The sequence below is a fragment of the Varanus komodoensis genome, unplaced genomic scaffold, assembly GCF_004798865.1.
Source record: "Varanus komodoensis strain SLA01 unplaced genomic scaffold, ASM479886v1 scaffold19, whole genome shotgun sequence".
NCBI classification, from domain to species: Eukaryota; Metazoa; Chordata; class Lepidosauria; order Squamata; family Varanidae; genus Varanus; species Varanus komodoensis.
In genome coordinates, this window is record NW_025335550.1 from 14,317,207 (window position 1) to 14,338,276 (window position 21,070).

The 21,070-nt window shown below is 40.7% G+C and overlaps 1 protein-coding gene across 1 annotated transcript in view; it reads left to right on the forward strand.

The window, feature by feature from the left end:
* Nucleotides 1-20,869, forward strand: part of LOC123022145 (coiled-coil domain-containing protein 171-like) — a 191,429-nt gene extending 170,560 nt beyond the window's left edge. The window contains exon 22 of the mRNA XM_044427586.1: nucleotides 20,576-20,869. Coding sequence (XP_044283521.1) covers nucleotides 20,576-20,794 — 219 coding nt within the window. The 3' untranslated portion in view covers nucleotides 20,795-20,869. The remainder of the gene's footprint in view (nucleotides 1-20,575) is intronic.
* The last annotated feature ends 201 nt before the right edge of the window (nucleotides 20,870-21,070 follow it).

Here is a 21,070-nt window from a genome sequence, read left to right on the forward strand (position 1 = left end):
AAACAAAACATTGCACTATTAATAGTTTTGCTTTGCACTTTAGGGCAACACAGTCCCCTTAAAAGTTTGTATACCTTATATGGGGCTGGAAGTAATAGCATTTGCATACATCTGAAACATACTAGACAGATTTGGACATAATTTCAGTGTTCTTGTGCTACTCAGTTGCACCCACTTGGCTTTTCTTGCAAGTGGAAACATCTGAACCTTGGATTATGCCATGTTGCTCTCCAGCAATCCAGAATCATAAGCCAAGAACAAACCATGTTTTTGGCTCTGACTTGTTGGGGGAGAGACAAGCTAGAATCCCTATGGATCAGGGGATCACGTCTATGGATCAAGAGTCTTTGGTTTGTTAAGACACTCCCTATGGTAGGAAGCACCAATTTGGAGTGAGTGGGCACTTGCTTGCTTGATCCCATTAAGTCAGGATTCTCTGGAATAACAGGATCACTGATATATTGTGATATACAAACCAGGTCTTTGTCTTGTATGCACTTATGATAGACAGATGAAAAGAAGATAGCATCTTGTTTGTTTGTTTGTTTTTGGCAATGACACCATTAGATTTTGGAAATGAAATATTGAAAATTATTACATTATCTCTAATCATAATTATCATCAGCACCGTGGCTTGATGATAGGTTGCTATGTCATATAAACCCAGTCACTGGCAAGATTTGATGTCAAGCCACAGGGGGTTGCTGTGCCGGCTAAACCTGGACCACCAGCACAGCTTTTTTGCTTCCCCCCATTTTGCAGTCTTTTCACAATCTCTGCCAATTTAAGCTTCACCAAAGTGCTTAAAGGGCACACTGAAGCTGTCATCACTGGTCTGCCACCCTTTTTACTTTTCTTTTTTTAGGTGCCCCAGGTATGTGCAAGTATTATCATCTTTGCAGGGGGAGTATTTTAGAAGTGCCAAACTGCTGGCCCTTGTGTGCAGATACTTTTCTAAAAAAATGTGAAAATACTTGCATACAGTTGGGATATTTAAATAAGAATAAAAGAAATAAAGCAGTTGTTCTAGTGTGCTGCTTCAGCATTTTGGAGAGGCTACCAGTGGTTGTCACTGGTGGAAATTGTAAAAAGTCTACGAAAGAGGAACAATGGAGGGAGGAACTGCAGGGGTGTCAAAAAAGTAGAGTGATAAATGAAATAGCTTCAGCCATCAGCTCTTCAGGATAGAAGGAGAACTGTGGGGTAAGGAGGTGAAGGATAATCCGTGGTTGAGCCCAGTTGTGTGTCAGACACACTGTGGGTTGTTTCACCCACAACCCATATTTCATACCTTATTTGCAGGGTGGTTTGCTACATTGTGCAGATGTGTCCGATGTGAAGCCACTTGTTTAGTATGGCAGGCTGACAGTGAGACTACACAGACGTACTGTTGAGAATTTTCATGTAATGGACATGTGTAGGATCAGGTTCATAACCTGCTTAAACCCAAGGCTCTTCCCTTAGCTAGATTATGCAAAACTTTTCTTAAGTAATTTTGGCATTCACTTGGTTTACATGTTGAACCAGCATCTTTGGGTTGCTCCTTTCTCTCCTTTTTTGTTGCTACTGGTGTTTAAGCTGTGAACAGGCGAGTGGGAATCCTGCCAAGTACAGACACTACACAGGGAGCTGCTTTCCTTTGACTAGAGAGAATTTTGAGGGAGGTTGTTCTGACAAACACTTTTGAAGTACTGGGCTGTGGTTTGAATGGCTAAATAAATAGCCTCTGATTCAGCATAATCCTATTTTGTAAATCATCCAGAAGTGTAAAAACCATGTTAGTGTAGCTTTGCATGTTGGAATATAAATTTATCAGACCAGAAAATTCAGATACATTACCCAGCATTTTTCTTGACCCTCCCACATATTTATATTTGTGATATTCATACATGATAGATAATTTAGCTCTTCAAAAGGATATACAGAGTTCAAAGTCTGAATGATTTCCCTAAAAGTATGTATGTATATATTTCTGTCTCATCTTTTTTCCTAAAAGAAACCCAGTGAAATCACCCAGTGCACTTCGTGGCCAAGTGGGGACTAGAATCTGAATCTCCCAAGTCCCAGTCCAGCACTCCAATCAGTATGCCACCCTGGCTTTCATAAAAAATTAGAACTCTCAGTGTCCTTATAAGAAAAATCTTTTATCTTGCCTTTAATATTATTTAGCTCCACTGCTATTGGTTTCCTTTTCCACATCTCCTCAAAATCTGTTGATTCAGTGGTTGTTCAGATAACGAATACTGTATCTACACAATGCTTGGTCCTCACAGATTCACTGGCTAGCGCATGGGAGTATGGACAGTTTACAGTGTTGCTACATGATCTAGAGACCTGTCAAATGTGCTATGTGTAGTCTAAGGCACCTTAATTACTGAAGAGTCCAAAAAGGGAAATCTTTACATCAGCAAAAACTGGGAAAATAACGCTTACCTTATAACAGAGGTGACTGTTCCACTGAACCACACCACAAAACTACAGGTGGTGTGTAGTGCTGAATTAGGAAAGTTCTTATAGCTGTTCAGGCTTGGATTTGGTGCATACGTCAAAGGAACATATAACTTCATTACAGGAAGGTGTACATAACTTCACTGTTACATGTGTACTTGCGTAATGGCAAGCACCTTTCTCACTCTTATGGAGATTTTGCTGAGGTACTTTCTGAGAGTGTAAAGACCAAAGTTTGATACATATTCTGGTTATTAGAAAAATCTAGAGGAAGCCATTCCTTCAAAACAAAGGAATGATTCTCATCCCTGAATGGTGCACATATAGCCCAAAGTACTCCAAGTCTTAGCAATGTATGAATATTGGACTTTTTATACCTAATCCCTAAAATTCAGTACCTGCCATTTACTTGCTAATTCATGGCAAAAGCAGCTACAGGCAGAGTTCAGTTGCCTCTTCTTACATTTGAATCAGCCTTGGAAACTTCCCCAGTAGCTTTCCACAATCTGTATATATATTTATATAGCAAAGATTTTATTTTCTAAAATATGACTTGTTTTGAACTCAGCAGCCCAAAGAAAAGAGCAAGCATGTAACATGGCAAATCAGAGCTGCAGAAGCATGAAGAGCTTTAAGCAAGCAGCTTGCTTGAACATGGTCTAGGCTACGTGGATGTCTTCCAGGGCCATGTCCCTCTTCTGCCCCTTTCCCATGCAAAGCAGAAAGCCTTAAATCACCTGTCCTCTTGGTTTGGATGCACTTGGGTCAAAGGGCCCCTGGCTGGCCCCACAGGGGTGCTGCTGTGATGCCTCTTCATCTGACTCACCCCTCTTCACCAATGTTGGAGTCAGTGGCTGAGTTGTTGCTCCCAGGTGGGGTCATGGCTGTTTTTACATGCCTAGTTTCTTATTCGTTTTAACAGCAGTAGTCCTGTTTTCTTACAGTTTGCTATAGAAACAGCTCTCCGTATTTGCTTCACCAACCTCAGACACATCTGATCATATATCAGACAAATAAGAAAATTGAGCTTCATGGTGGAGTTTATATATTGGCTATGCCCATGTTGTGATTGTTTTATGTAGGAGAGTCTGGCTAAACGTGCATGTCTTCCTTTTATGGTTGCTCTTCTGTTGAGGAGAGATTTTGTTTGCTGGGAGACAACCTGAAGAGCAAATAGGGTCACCACTATGCAGCATGGCTGCCTGCCATCATCTGCCAAAGAAACTAGCACCTCCCTGTTCTTGCATGAGGCCTTGGAAATCTTATTGTTTGTGCTTGAGAATGGGGTTCTTGTAAATGCTAGAAAGTTTTAAGTTCTACATTTCTGTGAAGGCTGAAAGACAAAGAACACGGCAGAAGTCTTTATGCGCTTAGTACAAAGTATGTCCACCTGGCTGCAAACAGAGTTATGCAAGTATATTGCTTGTTGGGAGAAATTCCCAGTAATTGCTCAGTACATTGGAATCTAGATTGTATCAGAAAAGAGAGGCGAAGGGAAATGGATAAAGAATTAGGAGTATGACTGAGTGAGAGAACCTGAGGAGATGGGGGTCACATGGATGCAGAGGAGATGGAAATTTGCTAAGGTCGGGAGGGCCACTTCAGATGAAGGGAAAAAAGAATAATGATCCTCAGGAGAGAATAGCTGCAAGTGAGATAACAGCTGGAGAAAGAGTTGGACTGTCATCCTACCCCTGAAAATTCCAAGAGTTGTTGCTTTTGGATGTATATCTTAACTGAAGTCTTAATCCAACATACGTTTCTGTCATTAATGTAGTTTTGTGTGTGATATTTTGTTTGTTTCAATGATGCATCATTATGATGAAATACCACATGCTGAGGCAATGAGTTGGGTAGGGATGACATGATTTAGTAAACATTCATACAGGCAGTGTAACGTCATAGGGATATTTGAAATAATCAATGTCTTCTAAAGCATAACTCTGTGGCTCCTTTTGTGTAATTTTAAGCACAATAAATGCAGTTACTCATGTGTTGCAGGGATCCTGACACATTTCTTACAGATTGATCTTGGGTTATGGGGGACATTGTATTTTCCAGCATTCAAACTGCAAGGCTTTGTTCCTGGAAAGTTCTGCCTTTGAGCTATGTGACCAATGGATCAATGGTGGAGCATTACTGATACCTACTGGAAAATGCCTGTGACATAGTGGCATGCCAGTGCTCTTTTTGGGAAACTGGGGATGGACTCTCACTCAGTGGTGTAATGCTTTGCTTGAAAAAAGTTCCAGGTTCCAGCCATGGCTGACCCCCCCCCCCCCATCTGAACCCTTGGAGAACTGCTGCCAATCACTCTGGACAGTCATGCTAGAGTCTGATCCTTCTGAAGTTTATTTTTTTAAAAACTATTTATAGGCTGCTTATTCCCAGGCTGTACCACAGATTCTTGCCAATAGTCATAAAGCCCAAATACTTTTTGTCTTCATAAAAATGTCCCACTATTTAAGTGAGCCAGTGTGGTATAGTGGTTAGAGAGATGGACTAGGGAGACTAAGGTTCTGTTCCCCACCCTGCCATAATTACAGGTTGATTTTGGGCCAATTACTAGCTTTCAAACTAACCTAGCTCACAGGGTTGTTTTGAGAATAAAATGGAGAGGAGGAGGAGGAAGAACATGTAATCTGATTTGGGCACCTGTTGAATGCCAGCGGGCAGCACTTCCATCAGCAGAGCTGCCCAATGTGCCACCTTGTTCCATTCTATGGGATGAGTTTCAGCTCTTGCAGCCTGATGGTGTGGGCAGGGTGCTTGGATCTGTTTGGCCTACGACCCGCTCGCCTGAACCTTGCCCTTCTTGGCTGGTCGGAAAATCTATACAGAGTACTCAAGTCTGGGTCCAAGAGGTTGTTAACGCCCCTCTTTAAAGACAGTGGTTATAGCACCATTCCTTAAGACCTGCCCTGGATCCAGGGGATATGAACAATTTCCGACCAGTTGCTGACATCCCCCTTTTGGGCAAGGTGATCAAGCATGTTGTGGCTGGGCAGCTCCAGGCTCTTCTGGAGGAAACTGGATGCTTAGACCCATTTCAGTCGGGCTTTAGGCCTGATTTTGGAACAGAAACTGCCTTAGTCACTCTGTGAGATGAGCTTTGCCAGGAGAGAGACAAGGGAAGCACAACTCTGTTGAATCCTCTGGACCTCTCAGCAGCTTTTGATACCATTGACAATGGTATCCTTCTGGAGAGGCTGGCTGGGTTGGAAGTTGGGGGCACCATTTTGTGGTGGTTCTGTTCCTACCTGGCCAACTATCTCCAGATATTGGTACTGGGGGACGTTTGCTTAGCGCCATGGCCTTGCGCAATAGATGGACACTATTTTGTCCCCCATGCTTTTTAACATGTACATGAAACCGCTGGGAGAGGTCATCTGGAGGTTTGGGCTGAAGTGTCATCAGCGTACTCTACCTCTAATTTTCATCACCTCCAGGTGAGGCATTCCTGTTTTGAACCAGTGCCTGAACTCAGTAATGGGATGGGCTTGGGCCAGTAAGCTGAGATGAAGGTACTGTTAGTAGGGAGGCTATTTGTTCAGCTGAGGAATGTTCAACCTGTTCTGGATGGGGCTGTGCTCCCCCAACAGATAAAGTTCATAGCCTTGAAGTGCTTCTGGATCCTGAGATATTGCTGATGGCCTAGGTAGACTTGATTTCCAGGAGCGCTTTTTGTCAGCTTCGGCTGATCTATCAGTTGCGTCCCTACTTGAATGAGCAGAGCCCTGCAAAAGTCATCTCCGCACTGGTAACGTCCTGCTTTGATCATTGAAATGCACTCTACGTGGGGCTGTCTTTGAAAACAGTCTGGACCTTGCAACTTGCCCAAAATTGGGTAGCACACTTGCTTACGAAGACTGGCACCCATGAGCATATCATGCTAGTCCTACACAGGCTACACTGGCTGCTGGTTGCCATCTGGGCCCAGTTCAAAGTGCTAACAACATATAAAGCCCTAAATGGCTTGGGGACTGGTTATCTAAAGGAAGGCCTCTCTCCATACATACCAGCCCAGTCACTGTGGTTTTCACCTGAATCCTTCCTCTGCCTTGCTTCGCCCCCCCCCCGATGAAGTGAGGGGGGGAGTTTGCAAAGAAGAGAGTTTTCTCAAGCGTAGTGCCCACACTACAACTCGATTCCACTGGAGTTACGGTTGGCGCCTACCCTCCTGGCCTTTAGGTGCCAACTAAAGACATACCTGTTTCATACTTATTTTGATTAGGTGCTTGCTTGGTTTTTTAATTGATATTTTAATCTTATTTTTATGTTAATGCACTGTTGCCAATTTGTTCCACTTTGTCTTAATGCTAGATTTTGCTATGATACATTTTAATGATGCTGTTTTATTTTTGGGCTAGGTATATATTGTATTATTTTTATTTTGTATATCTTGGTTTCATTGAATTTTGATAGATTTTTATATTTTTATTGTTACTGGCATTGATTGTGCATTGTTACTTGTGTTATGTATTGTTTTATGTTATATGGGATTTAATGATGTAAGCCTCCTAGAGAGCCTATGGCTAGTGGGGCAGCATATAAATCAAATAAATAAAGTTTAATATAGCATTTCTATCCCTGCATTTGGGCTTTCACAAATACAGCAGTCATCTTCCAAGTCTTCAAGGATCTGGAATCTAGCAGCAGATTGACAGATATCCCTTCAGTAAATGGATTCAAATACTGATAAGTTCTTCTGGTATATGTAAGCTTCTGCTGACTATTTGGTTTAATGTTGTCTTCTAAAAATTGGGATATCTTACTCCTGCATGTAGAACTTACTAGTTCCATTGAGAATACAGTCTTCCTAATTGTGCTCTCCTCCTTGCCAGTGCAGGAGAAAGTAAGTTAAATTCAACAATGTGAGATAGTTCTGTGAGTCCGTACAGAATGTTTCGCTTTTGATTTTACAGGTGTGTTACCTGGTCATAAACTTAAATAGCTGTATTCAGTAAGCTCATTCAGTAGCACCAAGACTATTTCAAGGGTTACAGTTTTATTTAAGATCAAACTACAAGCTCTTGAGCTCTTTTACCTCAGTGTAAGTAGGTGCAGCCACAGTTTTGACTGGGACTTTGGAAGAGTATTTAAGATTTTGTCTTCCCACTTTAATTCCAAAATTCTATCCTGATGTCAACTCCCATGGTCAAGTTTAGAAAGTAGGGGGAAGTCTTCATTAAATTCAGGGAAGTAAGCAATTAGACATTGGTTCCTTGCTTTAAAATGTAACTAACTCACAACAGTCTAACTGGGTCTTGCTGTTACATAACTAATTATTCTAATCAAGGATTATACATCATGCAATTTGATTAGTCCATAGCACCATTAATGCTGGTTTTGATACTGACAACTATGGTAGGGTTCAGTCTTCTGTAATGCACAATCTGGAGCCCTGAGCATGAGTTGGACTACACCTCCCATCTTTCCCAGCCATAATAGTCATTGATAGGAGCTGTAGTCCAATACATTTGGAGGGTACCAGGTTTAGAAAGGCTGCTGTGAACATTTGTACCCTGGAAAAGTTGCTTCCAGGGGCCACAGGCTCTGTAGCATGTAATTCAGAGGAAGGAAAATCTGTCAAAATGAAAAAAGTTACTTCTTGCCCTAATGGAAGTTCTTTGTACTTGTGCAAGGGATTCCCTGGATCAGCACCAATGGCAATGAAACAAGAACCACATCATAAATCATATAGCACTTGTTAGGACAAGGTGTTAAAAAAAGAACAGAATAATCTGACAATATATTCGCACCCTTATTTTCTATAAAGAATATTTCCTTTCCTACATACAGCTTTTTTGATAGTATATGCTAGGTATGTGAACTTTTACCTTGTCAAGCTATTGTAACATATTTGAACATTATAGTAATTTGATTAAACTGTTGCCCATAAGGCAAAAGAATGAGTTAATAGAATCCATATGCAATTAAAATGCAGAACTAAATGTAATCAGACCCCAGTGACTAGGGACTTCCTATTGATAGTCTTACACTGGCCTCTGAGGTTGAAAGTTTATGTAAAAGTTACCAAAAGCAGCAGTTGCATAGCATATGAGCAAGATGATAATGCAGTCATTTTCTTGAAAACATGACATAGTTTAAAACATGGCATAGTGAAGTGATAGCAAGCAATAACCAGCTTCCAGATTCTGAAAAGTATAGAGGGCATCTCTCCCTTTAGCAGGTGGTGAGGTACGTACAACACTTACGTGTGTGCTGGTTGAAGAACAGCACTCAGCTGCAGCCCTCTTATATAAACACTTGCAGATGAAGGGTCCTGCTGTAGCAATGTTGTGAGGGCCTTTTATATTAAAAAATTAATATAGCTATTTAATTTGTGTGGATTTATGTTAGAGGAACCATCTGAAAGTCATAGACACAACTCTGTGTACCAAGTCACCAAAAGGCTTTTTTTTTTTTTTTTTTTAAGAAAACCAACCTGAATTTGAAAGAAAACAACCCAAAACTTATTTTCTCTGGACAGTTTTAAGAGTCAACATCCTGTGTTGGAGTTCTCTAATCATCACCAGCACAATTTACAATCGGAACACACAGAGAGCCAGTTCAGACCAGCTCATCTGTTGATCTTGGCAGAGGTCTTATTCTCACTGCGTACAGCTGCCACTCGAGAGATGGGGACTCGGCACTGAGCCGAAGGAGGGTGGGATGTGAAGTTGGTCAAGGCATGAACACATAGGCCTGCTTCATTTCAACAGTTGTACACGACTCTTCCCCCCTCCCACAGTATTTCCATTTTACTGCCTCTTTTAAACACATACACACACTGAAATTAAATGAGGACCTCTCATGAGCAACTGCGCTCCAGGCATAAGAAATTGTAATGTCTGGCTTCCAGTAACTGTCCCGTCAAAATGTGCTTCTGATTAGGTGGCTTAATTACAGCTGTGAAAACAATGTTGATTTAGGCCTCAAGATTCCAGTGCATGTCAGCCGTTATTAGCTAGCCTTGGACTGAAGCCACCATTCTAAAACTTTGCACTGTGAAAGTCACACACTGTCTTGACAACTTTTTATAAAAGTGGAAAGGTTGCCAGAAGCAAGACACTTATGCAAAATATTTTTCATTGTGCAAATTTCAAATGTGACACAATTGATAGAGGTGAAGTGGACAGGTCCTGTTGGGCTTCACTGAGCCCAAATCTCCTAAGTTTTCCCACCAAATATTCCTATTTTAATATACTTTTTATAATGTTTGACTGACATAATGCTTAATTTTAATTCCTTTAATTCAGTTTTAGTCCAAATCCAGCATGTTGGTTTAACCACACAGTTTTATTGCATCTAAATTTTCCTGACAGTTTCATTTGCTGTGGGGAAATAAAATGGCCATTTTTGCAACATGGGAAATAATGGCTAGTTTCAAATCCAATATGTTTGAAACTTCCTTTGCCTCAAGCAGGTTAAGGCACACACTTAGCTTACTTTTTGGAGGGCAAGGGGAGAAAGCTCATTAAATAGTTTTAATATTTTAATATAAATAACACTTTTCTTGGTGTGAAACTTCATTATTCGACTCATGTATTTACATCTGCAGAGAAGTACATTTTAGGGGTAACATACTATTTCCATATTTAAACTTTGCAGCATAGCTTCACCATTAGAAGGGAAAATCTGAAAGGTAAAAACTACTCTGTCTTTGGCCATATTTGGGGAAGAATGCGGTTCTCTATTGGGAATGCATTGATATATCTTCCAAACTGGAATGAACATAATCACCTTGCTATCTCTGTGAATTCAGGTGGAGATCTATTAAGCAACAGAGTGGTGAGTACACCAACAGAATTCCCAGTCTGTCCGAAATGGCCAGCTCCAACTAGTGCAAACACTGAGAATCAGAAATTCTCTGGACTGAAGAGCAAGATGGAATCACTGAGTCTCTTTCCCACTAAGAATCCAGGTGGCCATGGCCATGGAGATGTACTCCTCTCAACTTGTTCATCTAGACCTCTGTAGAAATATGGTGCTGCATTGACACGGCTGGCTCCCTGAAAGCAGAAACGTGCAGATGAGCCCTTCCTCATCGCTCTGCTTCTTAATGCACTGCAAGTGGCTCAGCAGGAAGGGACTCCTAGCTGCAAGTGGGCCATGCTTGCATTGTGCCAAAGGGACTAAATGGGGATGTACTGTGCTTTCTTTGGGAGAAAGAAAAGTGGCACTAGGTTATTGGCAATTAATACATATTTAAACAATATATTGGACATGTGGTTTCTGCCATGAAATTCTTGTTTTGGTTTTACAAAAATAACATGGCATTTTAAAAAATCACTGCAGTTCTATACATTGGCCACCACGGTGGCACAGTAAATGGTCATGCAGCAGTTATTTAATTTTCTTTCTACTTTTCTTCATCTATTATATCCTCTTTTTTCTAGTCTGCCTTCACCCCATTAGTCTCCAAGTGACAGTGTCTGACACATTGCTATACAAAGACCTGGCAATACTGCCTATGGTGCACTTGGAATAGAAAGCTTGTAAGAGGTGGGAAAGCTGTTTTGTGGAAAACTAGATCAGTATGTTTAACCCTGAGTAGATTTTTTAAAGAATAGAGCTAAGAACATAATTAAACTGGCTTTGCAGAAGAAAAGCATTATTCTACACAAAGGCAGATAAATCTACTTCTTTCCAGTCAGAGACTTTTACTTAGATATTTCCTCCTCCTTTTTGAAGAAGCTATTTCAAGACAGTGGGCTAGAAGCATCCATTATTCAGTGTTAAACTGTGGGTTAAACACAAAAGGAAAGCAGATTTGTTCTGGGGTTATGAATCAAGTGAGACTTTTTTTGGAAAGGATTAAAGAATAGTTAGGCTGTGAAAAGACTCTAGTTCGTATACTTTGATGACACCAGAACTGAGGGAATCCAAATGGCCTATTTTTACTTTTTCTATATCTCTATAAAGTAAGAACATACAAAACATAACCAAGCAGTTCCCACCCCATCCCATTTTATTCAGACACCTGTTGATGCAGCAAGAGATAAAGACCCGCCAGGGCCACTTCATGGGTTGCTACAAAAGAGAGTTCTCTGAATTCCTGCTCCTGCTTAGATGAATGTTTTCTTCCAAGCTTGATGGGTATTTTCATGTCTGAACTATGGAACAGGTTTGTAGGAGACCCGTGTTTAGCTGAGGCTCTGGGTATGTGCGTGCGCTTCAAACATAATAGAAAAGGCATCTTTAATCTGACAGCAGATATGTGGGGACCGATCCTTTTCTGCATCTGAGCCCTTGCAGCTCATTCATAGGGCACAGCCTGGGATAATTTCTGCTAAAAGTCTGATGTTGCTGGGCACCTTGTGAGTATTTTTTTGGTTGCTATGTCTATAGCACCTTTTCTGAATCCTGATAAAAGCTACAGTGAGTCACAGACGTTGAAGATATCCGTTCCTCACCCTGTTTGGACCTGGGGCCTAATGCTTTTTTACTCCAACTAGCCATGCAGAGCTCACTTTTACTATCGATCAGTCTGTGACTTTCTCCTTGCTTCTTTTTCTCTCTCCCTGTGCTTGTCTGGCTTCTTAAACAAACTTTTAAGAACAAGGAAACTGTGATGGCATCACTGATGCAATGGGGAGGACATGGCCACACTGCCATGCTTACCACTGAAGAACAATGATGTAATTAAACTTTCATGCCTTAAAACACAGCAGGTAACCTGCCTGTAAGGAAGGAGAGTCTATAGTTCAGTAAGGAACTTCTGGTGACCATGCAGTATTATCAGAAACACAAAGCTACCAGTAGAGCAAACAATGTGCCTGGGTTTACACAGCTCAGGTACCTCAAGGAGGAGAAGACCTTCTGTCTACTTATGCTTTGGCTATCTTACCTGTCTCAGGGCAAACATGCCTAATATTTGTTAACAAGGTGCCTATGGGGGTGATTTAAATTAGGAAAATGACTATTTGGGAATGGGTTGAATTCACTTCCCCAGCACCACTGCTCTGATCCTATCCCAGGGTGCCTGGAAGTAAAACTTTAAATGTTGAGAGATATCACGATGGTTCTCCTATGTCACAGTTTGTCTCTGGGTTTGCAGAACAAGGCATTTCCTTAAGCATTTCCAGCAGTGAACTCAGCGGTTGTGAGAATCCGAAGGGGCAAGCAGTTCTAGCTTCATCACTATCAAGCACCATCTGATTCAGGAGTAGACAGGCACAGACAGGCATAGCAGGAATCAAGGAGTGAGGTGGACATTCTTCCCAAGACATGCCACTCTCATTCCAACCACACAAGCATTGTTAAAAAGCCTTGGTCACAAACCACCCAGAACCCATCATCTGTTCCAGCACTGCTAGTTCTGGCATCACAGCAAGCCATGCTCCATGAGGGTAATTGGGTAAATTGGGCAGCATGCAGGTAGCACACCTGGGGGGCACTGTGGCTTATTAAACACAGTTATGTCATCTGAGCCCACTCAGTGGGCCAGAGTGAGCTGAGTTGAAGCACAGGACCGGCAGGGTAAGTGAGCTTGCTTCAGAAGCTTGGTACCTTCTGGTATAATTGAATGTTCTGTTTTGGCTATGCAGTGTTAAATTTTTGCACAGGACACAAGTCAGATTCTCTGTCCATCCAGCCCAGTATTGTCTAGCTTACCTGGCAGCAGCTCTTCAAGGTCTCTTTTTCCAGAACCTGCTACTTGGACCTTTAATGCCAATGATTGCAAAGTACATGCTTGACTGCTGAATTACTATTTCCTCATTGTTCATGCCTGTACAGTCACTCTGTGGCTGGGCTGCTTGCGAATATCATTTTGATAAAGCAGCCAGTGGACAATAGCAGGAACACACACAGGTGAAATCTAAACTTCGGTTTAGCAAAAACTTTGACAGAGGAGTTTGGCTCACAGCACAACTGCCTCACAGTTCTCATTCTCTGTCTCCCTCTCCGTTCACTGGATTTGCTCTTTTCTCTCTTAAGGTTGCCACCTAAAATGATTGATTGTTGTGGCTTGAGAGGAGCACCTTGCACTGAATTAGTTTACGGTTTTAATATTGGATATTTTACTGTACAATTATTTTATGATGATTGGGTTTTTATTGTAGACTACTTTGAGAGGCCTTTCATCCAGGAAGCTGGCATTGATGTCTTTAAACTATAAACTTTAAACTTTAAACTAGTAACACTGATGAAGATAATAATAAATATATGTTTTATCGTTTGTATCTTGTTTAATGATGCTGAGACCTCAGCTGCAGGTGCAAGACATTTCTCCCAGATATGCAAGATAAAATTAAATTTACTTTCTGATGATCAACATGAAAGCGTATTTGTCCATTTGTTCTGAAGCACTTCAGAGCTTGTATGGTGCACTGATTAGCCTGTTGGCTAAGGACCAGGCAGCCTGGACCCAAATCCTTCCTCACTGGATGACCTTAGGCTGGTCACTCTCTTTCAGCCTAGTATATCTTGAAGGGTGACTCTGAGGTTAAAATGAAGGGACATGGAGAGCCAGGAAAGCCACCTTGAGCTCCTTGGAGGAGAGGCATGTTATAATTGCAATAAGCAGAAATACAAAAGAATGAAAATGCTTTCTGAAGCACAACCTCTTTTCCTTATTCCTCACCATCTTTATACCAGCTGCACAGATTTTGATATTATCTTTCTCTTGAATATTGTGAATATTCTGATTCAATCCATTAATTTATTTTTCAGTGTTGATTTATTTAGGATGTGTTTTGATATGGAGAAAATATTGATTTCTACTTGCTTAGTGCCCTTTGGTGGCAGTGACCATTTCAGGGAAAGTGATTTTCCAATGCTGGTACCAATCTAAAGTATATATGCAGTTCTTGATGAAATATTAAGGCTTTATTTAGGTGCAGCCAGAAGTCAAACTGTATATATAAATGAGGCCAGGAACAATAGAAGCCATAACCCAAGCTCACCCACATTCAAGTTGTTTATAACTGATAAGCTTGATTTCTTGCCCAGTTAGCATAATTTGAAGCTTGCATGCATGTTAGACATCAACTGAAATTGAGCCTAAAGTATGACCTTTTCCCCTCCTGGATATTCATATATCAATTAGGGTGTTGTTGTTTTTCTTCTTAGCAGTATCTTTTCAAAATGAATGCACTTTTCTGGATAATTTCTGATTTTATACAACTCGCACGTGATTGTTATTGCTGTTGCACTGTTTTACTGGGCTGATCCAGGCTGAATGAAGGTCAGTGTGGCTACAACAAGCTGAGCTCTGAGTGTAAAATCTGAATCAGGCTGAAAGGTATTTTAATGCAGCTAGCTTTTATGTTTGACAGCATTCTCAAGTATACCCAAGAGATCTAGAAATTCTGTTTCCTTTCCCGCCCCCTCCTCAAACTAAAACATTGCATGAAACCTCTTGCTACTAGGTAGTTCCTGCTATTGTCCTTCAAGTTATTTCATACAGAACAAAATGTTGGGGTTCTGTTGACTTCATTTGCTGTTTCAGCTGTTTTCAAAGGAGAAACCTTTCAAACTTGGCATGTTTTTAAATAGATGTTTTGTTAAAGCCTAGGTGCCTTGGTCTTTGAATTCAACTTACATGCTTGCCCAGTTCAAAAACAATAAAACGAAGATGAGTGGATGCCAGACATATTTAATTTGGGCAGTGCATCCAGTGTTTGAGCAGCTATTTTGAAGAACATCTGAAATCCCAACAGGCAGCTTCTTTGCATGGGCCATCTTGTTATCACATCAAGAAGTGTTACCTACATAGAGCAGCAGTTTATCAAGTGCACAGTAAAACTGTTGTGGTTCTTTTTCCACTGAGAGGGCCATTTGCAAGACAGCATAGTTCTGATGCGGAATAACTGCTTAAATGTTTGTCCCTTGAGCAATGAGAGGAGACTTGCTTCCTTGTTCAGGGCATGGGATGAGAGTATGTTTGCAGCAGTGGGTGAACAATGTTTTGAATACGTCTGCAACCCCATAGCCTACGCACTGTGGAATAATTCATTTGACTAGAATGGAAGTATTCAGAAGTAAATGAGCTATAAATTGTAAGCTGGGTTTGTGATCCTTTACCAGTGACTCATTTTCCCCCTCTTCCCACCCTCACCAACATTTTTTCAGGAGAAACCTGTGGCACAGGTGACTTGAATCTTTTGAAATCCTTCATCAACTTGCTGTTGTCCAGAGGTGGCAATGTCTTGGGGGCAGGTTCAGAGCTATTGGGCTAGAATTAATGCTTAAATTCTTAAGCAAGAAATTTATTTTTCCTATTTTGACCTGTGCAACGTTCACTTCAGTGCTTCATTTACATTTCACTGCTTACAGGTATATATATACATACAACATCTGTCTTGGTGTACTTTTTATGGTATGGATCTCTGTCCTTCCATACATAGTATAGCTTCCATAAGGTATGAAATGGCATGCATGGATCCGGAGAACCTTAAATGGACAAGGAAACAAACAAAAAATGGAAATGACTTAGATCATGGATAAAGGAAGAGAAAAGAAAATCTCAGACATATTTTCAACTTAAAACATAGATTTGAATAACCAAATTTTAAAACTTGTTGATGTCCTTAAAAGATTTACAATCCATTTACTTTCTTTGACACACCCTTTTAGGAATAGTCACTATTTTTACTTAAAATACAACCTCCTGTTTGACAGAGTATGTAATAGAGTTAATCATCTAAATGTCTAATGATTTTTCTGTAGTAAGAATGCTGAATCATAGAGACACTTTAATTGCATCTAGTCCTTTTTCCTCTCTATCATAAAACGTTACTGTTGGAAATAATTACATGAATTCTCTTTTCTTCTTTTTGGCCTGCATTTCTTTCAGTAATGCTGTATATCTTTAGCAAAGATTTTTCATCGCTATATTTGTAATCAGGTTCTTCTTATATCAAATTTGGATTCCCTGCTTTTTTTTCTTTTTCTTTTTAAAGAAAAGCTTCCTTAAAAACGAAATGCAGCTTGGAATATCCCAGCTTTGCCAAATCCCAGATTTTTGTGCCCAGTTTAATGGGATGGCTAAATTGTAGCCACACCACTTCTGAGCAAACTGGCAAAAAGCAAGGTAGTTAAGCATCTTGCTGTGCGTGAGCAGTTAGAGGGCAGGCAGGCACCGTGCACCTTGACCACCTATTATGAAGCTTTTTGCTGCAATGTCAAGTGAAAGCAAGTTAATTGGGTGAAGCTGTAGAGCATGTTAGGGGCATGGTAAAGGGATGCTGTCTGACAGCTGAATGTCAGCAAAAGCTACTCAAGTGTGGCTGAGAGACAGAGACCTGTCACAAAGTTCACGCGGGCTGCAGCACAGTTAGGGAGCTGAAATGTGGTTCGGTCTCACTTTCTCCCTCATTGCATTCAAGCACCTTAAGATTTCACACTGTATGTGTCAACCCTTGTTCTCTAAGCTGTTTTCTCCTAACCCTTCTGAATTCAAATGATTGGACAAAAAGATGCTAATGTTTGGCAAAGTGAATGTAAATATAGTCTTTCTCTCTCTCTCCCCCCCCCTCCCCTCGCTCTTTCTGCCAGAGCATGGATCTGCATTGGGCTGCAGGACTCTGACAAAAATTAGATTACTGAAAGCTCCATAGATGGGGTGGGTAGAGGAGTTCCAGTCTTGCAATTAAAATGGCTGAGTAAGCAGCATTTTTGTCCATGCAAGGAAACTTTTTCTGTATGGGCCTCCAAGAAGCCTATCGCAGAGGTTGTGCAAACATGCCATTTCTGTTCATGTAATCATTTTATTTCTCTTAATTGACACCCAGTCACCCCTGCCCTCCAGTAATGGAATTTAAGGGAACAGTTAGAGATGCAGCTACCTGTAAAACAGTGGAAAGCTATGGGAAATTACCCACATTAGAAGGAAGTTTGCTTGGGTTCAGGGCCACCTCGGTTAGATAGAAAATGAGCCATGGTGTAGCAGAAACAAAATAGCTAACTCAAATAGACAATGTAAAAGGGGAAGCGGGAAATGACATTTGTCTTCTCAGCTTAATGTTTAATACTTAATTTCTTTAATTTCTTACTACTTACTTAATACATTCTAGAATTTATGAGAGTGATGCCCAACAAATTAAAATGCAAACACAATTACAATAACAGCAGAAACATCCATAAAAGAGCAGCTGAAATGGATTTGTTAGTTAGGCAATGTTTGTTCTAAAAGTGTTCAGCAAACACAGAAAGTAAAGGATCGTAAATGCATGCATGGTATCATGTGGAAAGGCCTTGCATGAGGTAGGAGCTGCTGCACTAAACACCTGCTCCAGGGGGGCTCAGGGGGCTCTCCTCTTTAGAAAGCCACCCTCTATGAGTAGAGGAGAATGAAGATGGAGATAGTACTTCTCCTCATGTGTTAAGTGTGCTCTGTCTCTCATGTGTGTGCACATGCATGCGTCCCAGATGGGTCCCAGATGGAAATGTCCAAGTGAATATGAAATCAGTCAACCTCAGATGGAGCACAGGTGGCATTTTAATAAGTCTAGTGGCACCTTTCAGACACCAGTTCCTGCCTTCATCTATTCTGTCTTCCTGCTGTCACCTTGGGTCCCAAGGGTCACCACTCGGCTAGTCCTGATCCTTGCCAGGACAAGGGAATGACAGGAGAAAGGAAGGAAAAGTCCCGTCTTCCCACTGCAGCCATCTTCACGTGCAGATAGATAAAGGGAAGGGCAGGAAGGGTACTTTTGAGCTGATGGTGGGAACAGCCAAGAAGCCTTCCCCAGGCCAGCTATTGAGGGCCTCTGGGTTTCTAAACTTTTCCATTCAGGTAGCCTTTTAAAGATCCCTAGGGATTTTTTGCAAACCAGGCTGAGACAAGTTTCCCCAGCATTAAGGTACCACAAGAAGGCTGTTTTGCCTGCAGCAAACACACTGAGCCACCCCTCCGGAAACTACCAGAAACACAACTGTCTAGGGTTCTTGTTTCAAGCAAATAACATTCCTGGAAACATGCACCCTCACATTTTTGCCACTGTGATTATTGTTGGGGTACCTGGACAGTCAGTGTCGGTGTGCCATTTTTGCAAAAACTTGCCAAAGAGGGGGTGGAGAGCAGTGATGCTGGCACACATCTAGACACACATTCCTGTGAGTTATGCCAAACTTCCAGGGACACCCTCCCCCATTTGCTTCAAATACATAAAACAGATTAGGATCAAAAAAGTTCAGGTTATTAGCAGCGAAAGCTTTTCCAACATCAGTCAAGGCTACTGTAGCAATCTGATTTCCATTCCATTTCTTGGATGATATTCTACCCAGCTTCCTATGAGGTACAGCCTGGGCCTGAAAACTGAAACAGACCTGGCCGCCCCCTCCCCCCATCGCCGCCAAACACTGAAGCCTTTTCCTGTAACAGTCTATTGACTAGCTGCCAATCATTAAGTTTCATACTTTTTGTGCAGCTCTCCAAGGAAACCTGATTTTTTTCACCCCCTTGCTTGGGTTTTTGAGGTTGTTTTCTTTTTTAGAGATGGATAGATTTTGAGGACAAGAAAATATGAAGAATGTACATGCTTTTTAGCAGAAATGATAAACTTGTTTCTTTGAACTGGGGGAGGGGGGATTATTGCTAACAAATATGTAAAACAAGCTGTCCTTTACAATCAAGTGTTTTATTAACTACATTTATTTAGACAAGACATTTCTCTTTAAAATGACAGCTAATCCTTGTTTTGGAGGCAGAATTTAAAATACAGCCAACATTTTCACGTAGGATCATACTTCTCTGTTTGAAATAAGCTAGGAAAATCATGATTTGCATTGTCTTTGTGAGGCTGTATGTAAATATTCTGATAATTAAAGCTTGCCAATTAAAATAATAGATGTATGAAACTGCTAGTACTTGAAATCAATGTAGATATTAATGAATACAGCAAAGTTTTATTATTATCTAGGCTACAATATGTTGAGTGTAGTGAGACTAAAATCTAGTAGTGTTGAAGGTTTATGGTCTGCTATCGAGCTCATCTTCACAATCCGAACCCTTTGTCAAATTGGAAGAATGACTACTTTTTAAATATCTCTTTGGAGCAAGCATTTGAACTTACTACCATATTGGTGGTTCTTAAAGGTCCATCTTTTCAGCCTGCTACAAGATAGCTTTGTGTTGTATCAAGAAATCAAAGCGCCAACATCAAAGAAAATTGCTGAACTAGGTGTTAGATGCAGCCATTGATTTTCTTCTTCTTCTCCCCAGTAGCAGTAATGGGGGTGAGGGGGAGGGAAGCACTAAAGAAGCCTGAAACATACGGTAGCAGCATTCCAGCCCTCCCTTGCAGCAGCTTTAACTCTTTTAGCTACCCTTATGGGTGCTTAAAGTTCCCCAAATGCACGGCATAGCATTCTGACGCAAGGGGTTAAAGTAGCACATAAGCCTACAGTGAATCCCATTTTGCAGGAAGTTGCGTTTGCTAGCTTTCATGATGTTGGTAGGGTGTGCATATGTGCTCATGTGTGAATATGCATTTTAAGGGTACAGGGCCAAGCTATGCATTCATACCTGCTGTAGAATTTTTAGTTGGTTTTGTCTGAATTTCTAGATTTTGTTAAGCAGGGATTCTATTTCCAGATCACATCTCTTAGTGTGAATAAGCCCTTATGTTTGCACCATTCTGCCCTGTTCTGGTGAAAGGTAGTTAATTGTCATCTTTAAGTTCTTCCATATAGAAAATGAGATGAACAGATTGGCACTGGAGAAGATTTAAAGGTCAGGATACACACATTCCTGTTGTTAAGCATTTTGTGAAAATAGTATAAGCTTTTCAGTGTTAGCTCTAGGATTTGGTTTAAAATGTGAGAAATCGCACGATCAGATTTTTAGGTGATCATACACTTCTCTAAAAGAAGCTGTTGCCCCTCAGTTCAAATGTGAAACTGAGAATGGTGCTCAAAACTATATCCTTAGAAGTTTCTTAAGGTAAAACAGATAACTCTGATTTTAGAAGTTATTGTTAATGGGTGAAATCCATATATAGACGTAATCCTGTTTAAATTGATGGGCCTTAAGCTTTCTTAGCTGCATTGAGTTCCAGCAAATATTGCGGTAAGAACATAAGCATATTGGACATTATTTCTGCCGTTTTTTTAAATTAGTTAACCCATGGCTAAAGTGTGTTTTATTTTTTCCTTGTTTTTATTTTTTTTCTTTCAGGAGTCACAAAATGCGGCAAGCATCGCTCCAGCTTCCAGATCGTTATTTGAGCTAGACCAGAGTCACATCCCAAATTTTTTGCCACTGAAGGCTGAGTCAGATTATGATTTGCCTTTCTCCTTTGTACACAACAGACCACACTCACAAGCTTCTTCATCCTATTCCTCACCCCTAAAAATCACACCCAGCTCCAAACGAACAATGCAGAATGGGTGTTAAGGTTTGATACTTTTGTAATCATTTTTTTAAAAACTAATTAAAATCCTATTTTATTAGGATGTTTTATCCTTTGAATAGTCCCTATGGATTTCTATGTCATTAATTTTGCATTATTCACTGCAGGGATTCAAGGTGTGTGTGTGTGTTTGTTTGTGTAAGGGTGCCTGTTCATACATGCCTGCACTTCACATTCTCAGCATAGTGAAACAGTCCATTAAAAAAAGTTTTTATTTATCATGGTAGCTCATTTTTATGTAATATATTTTTAAATGTTAA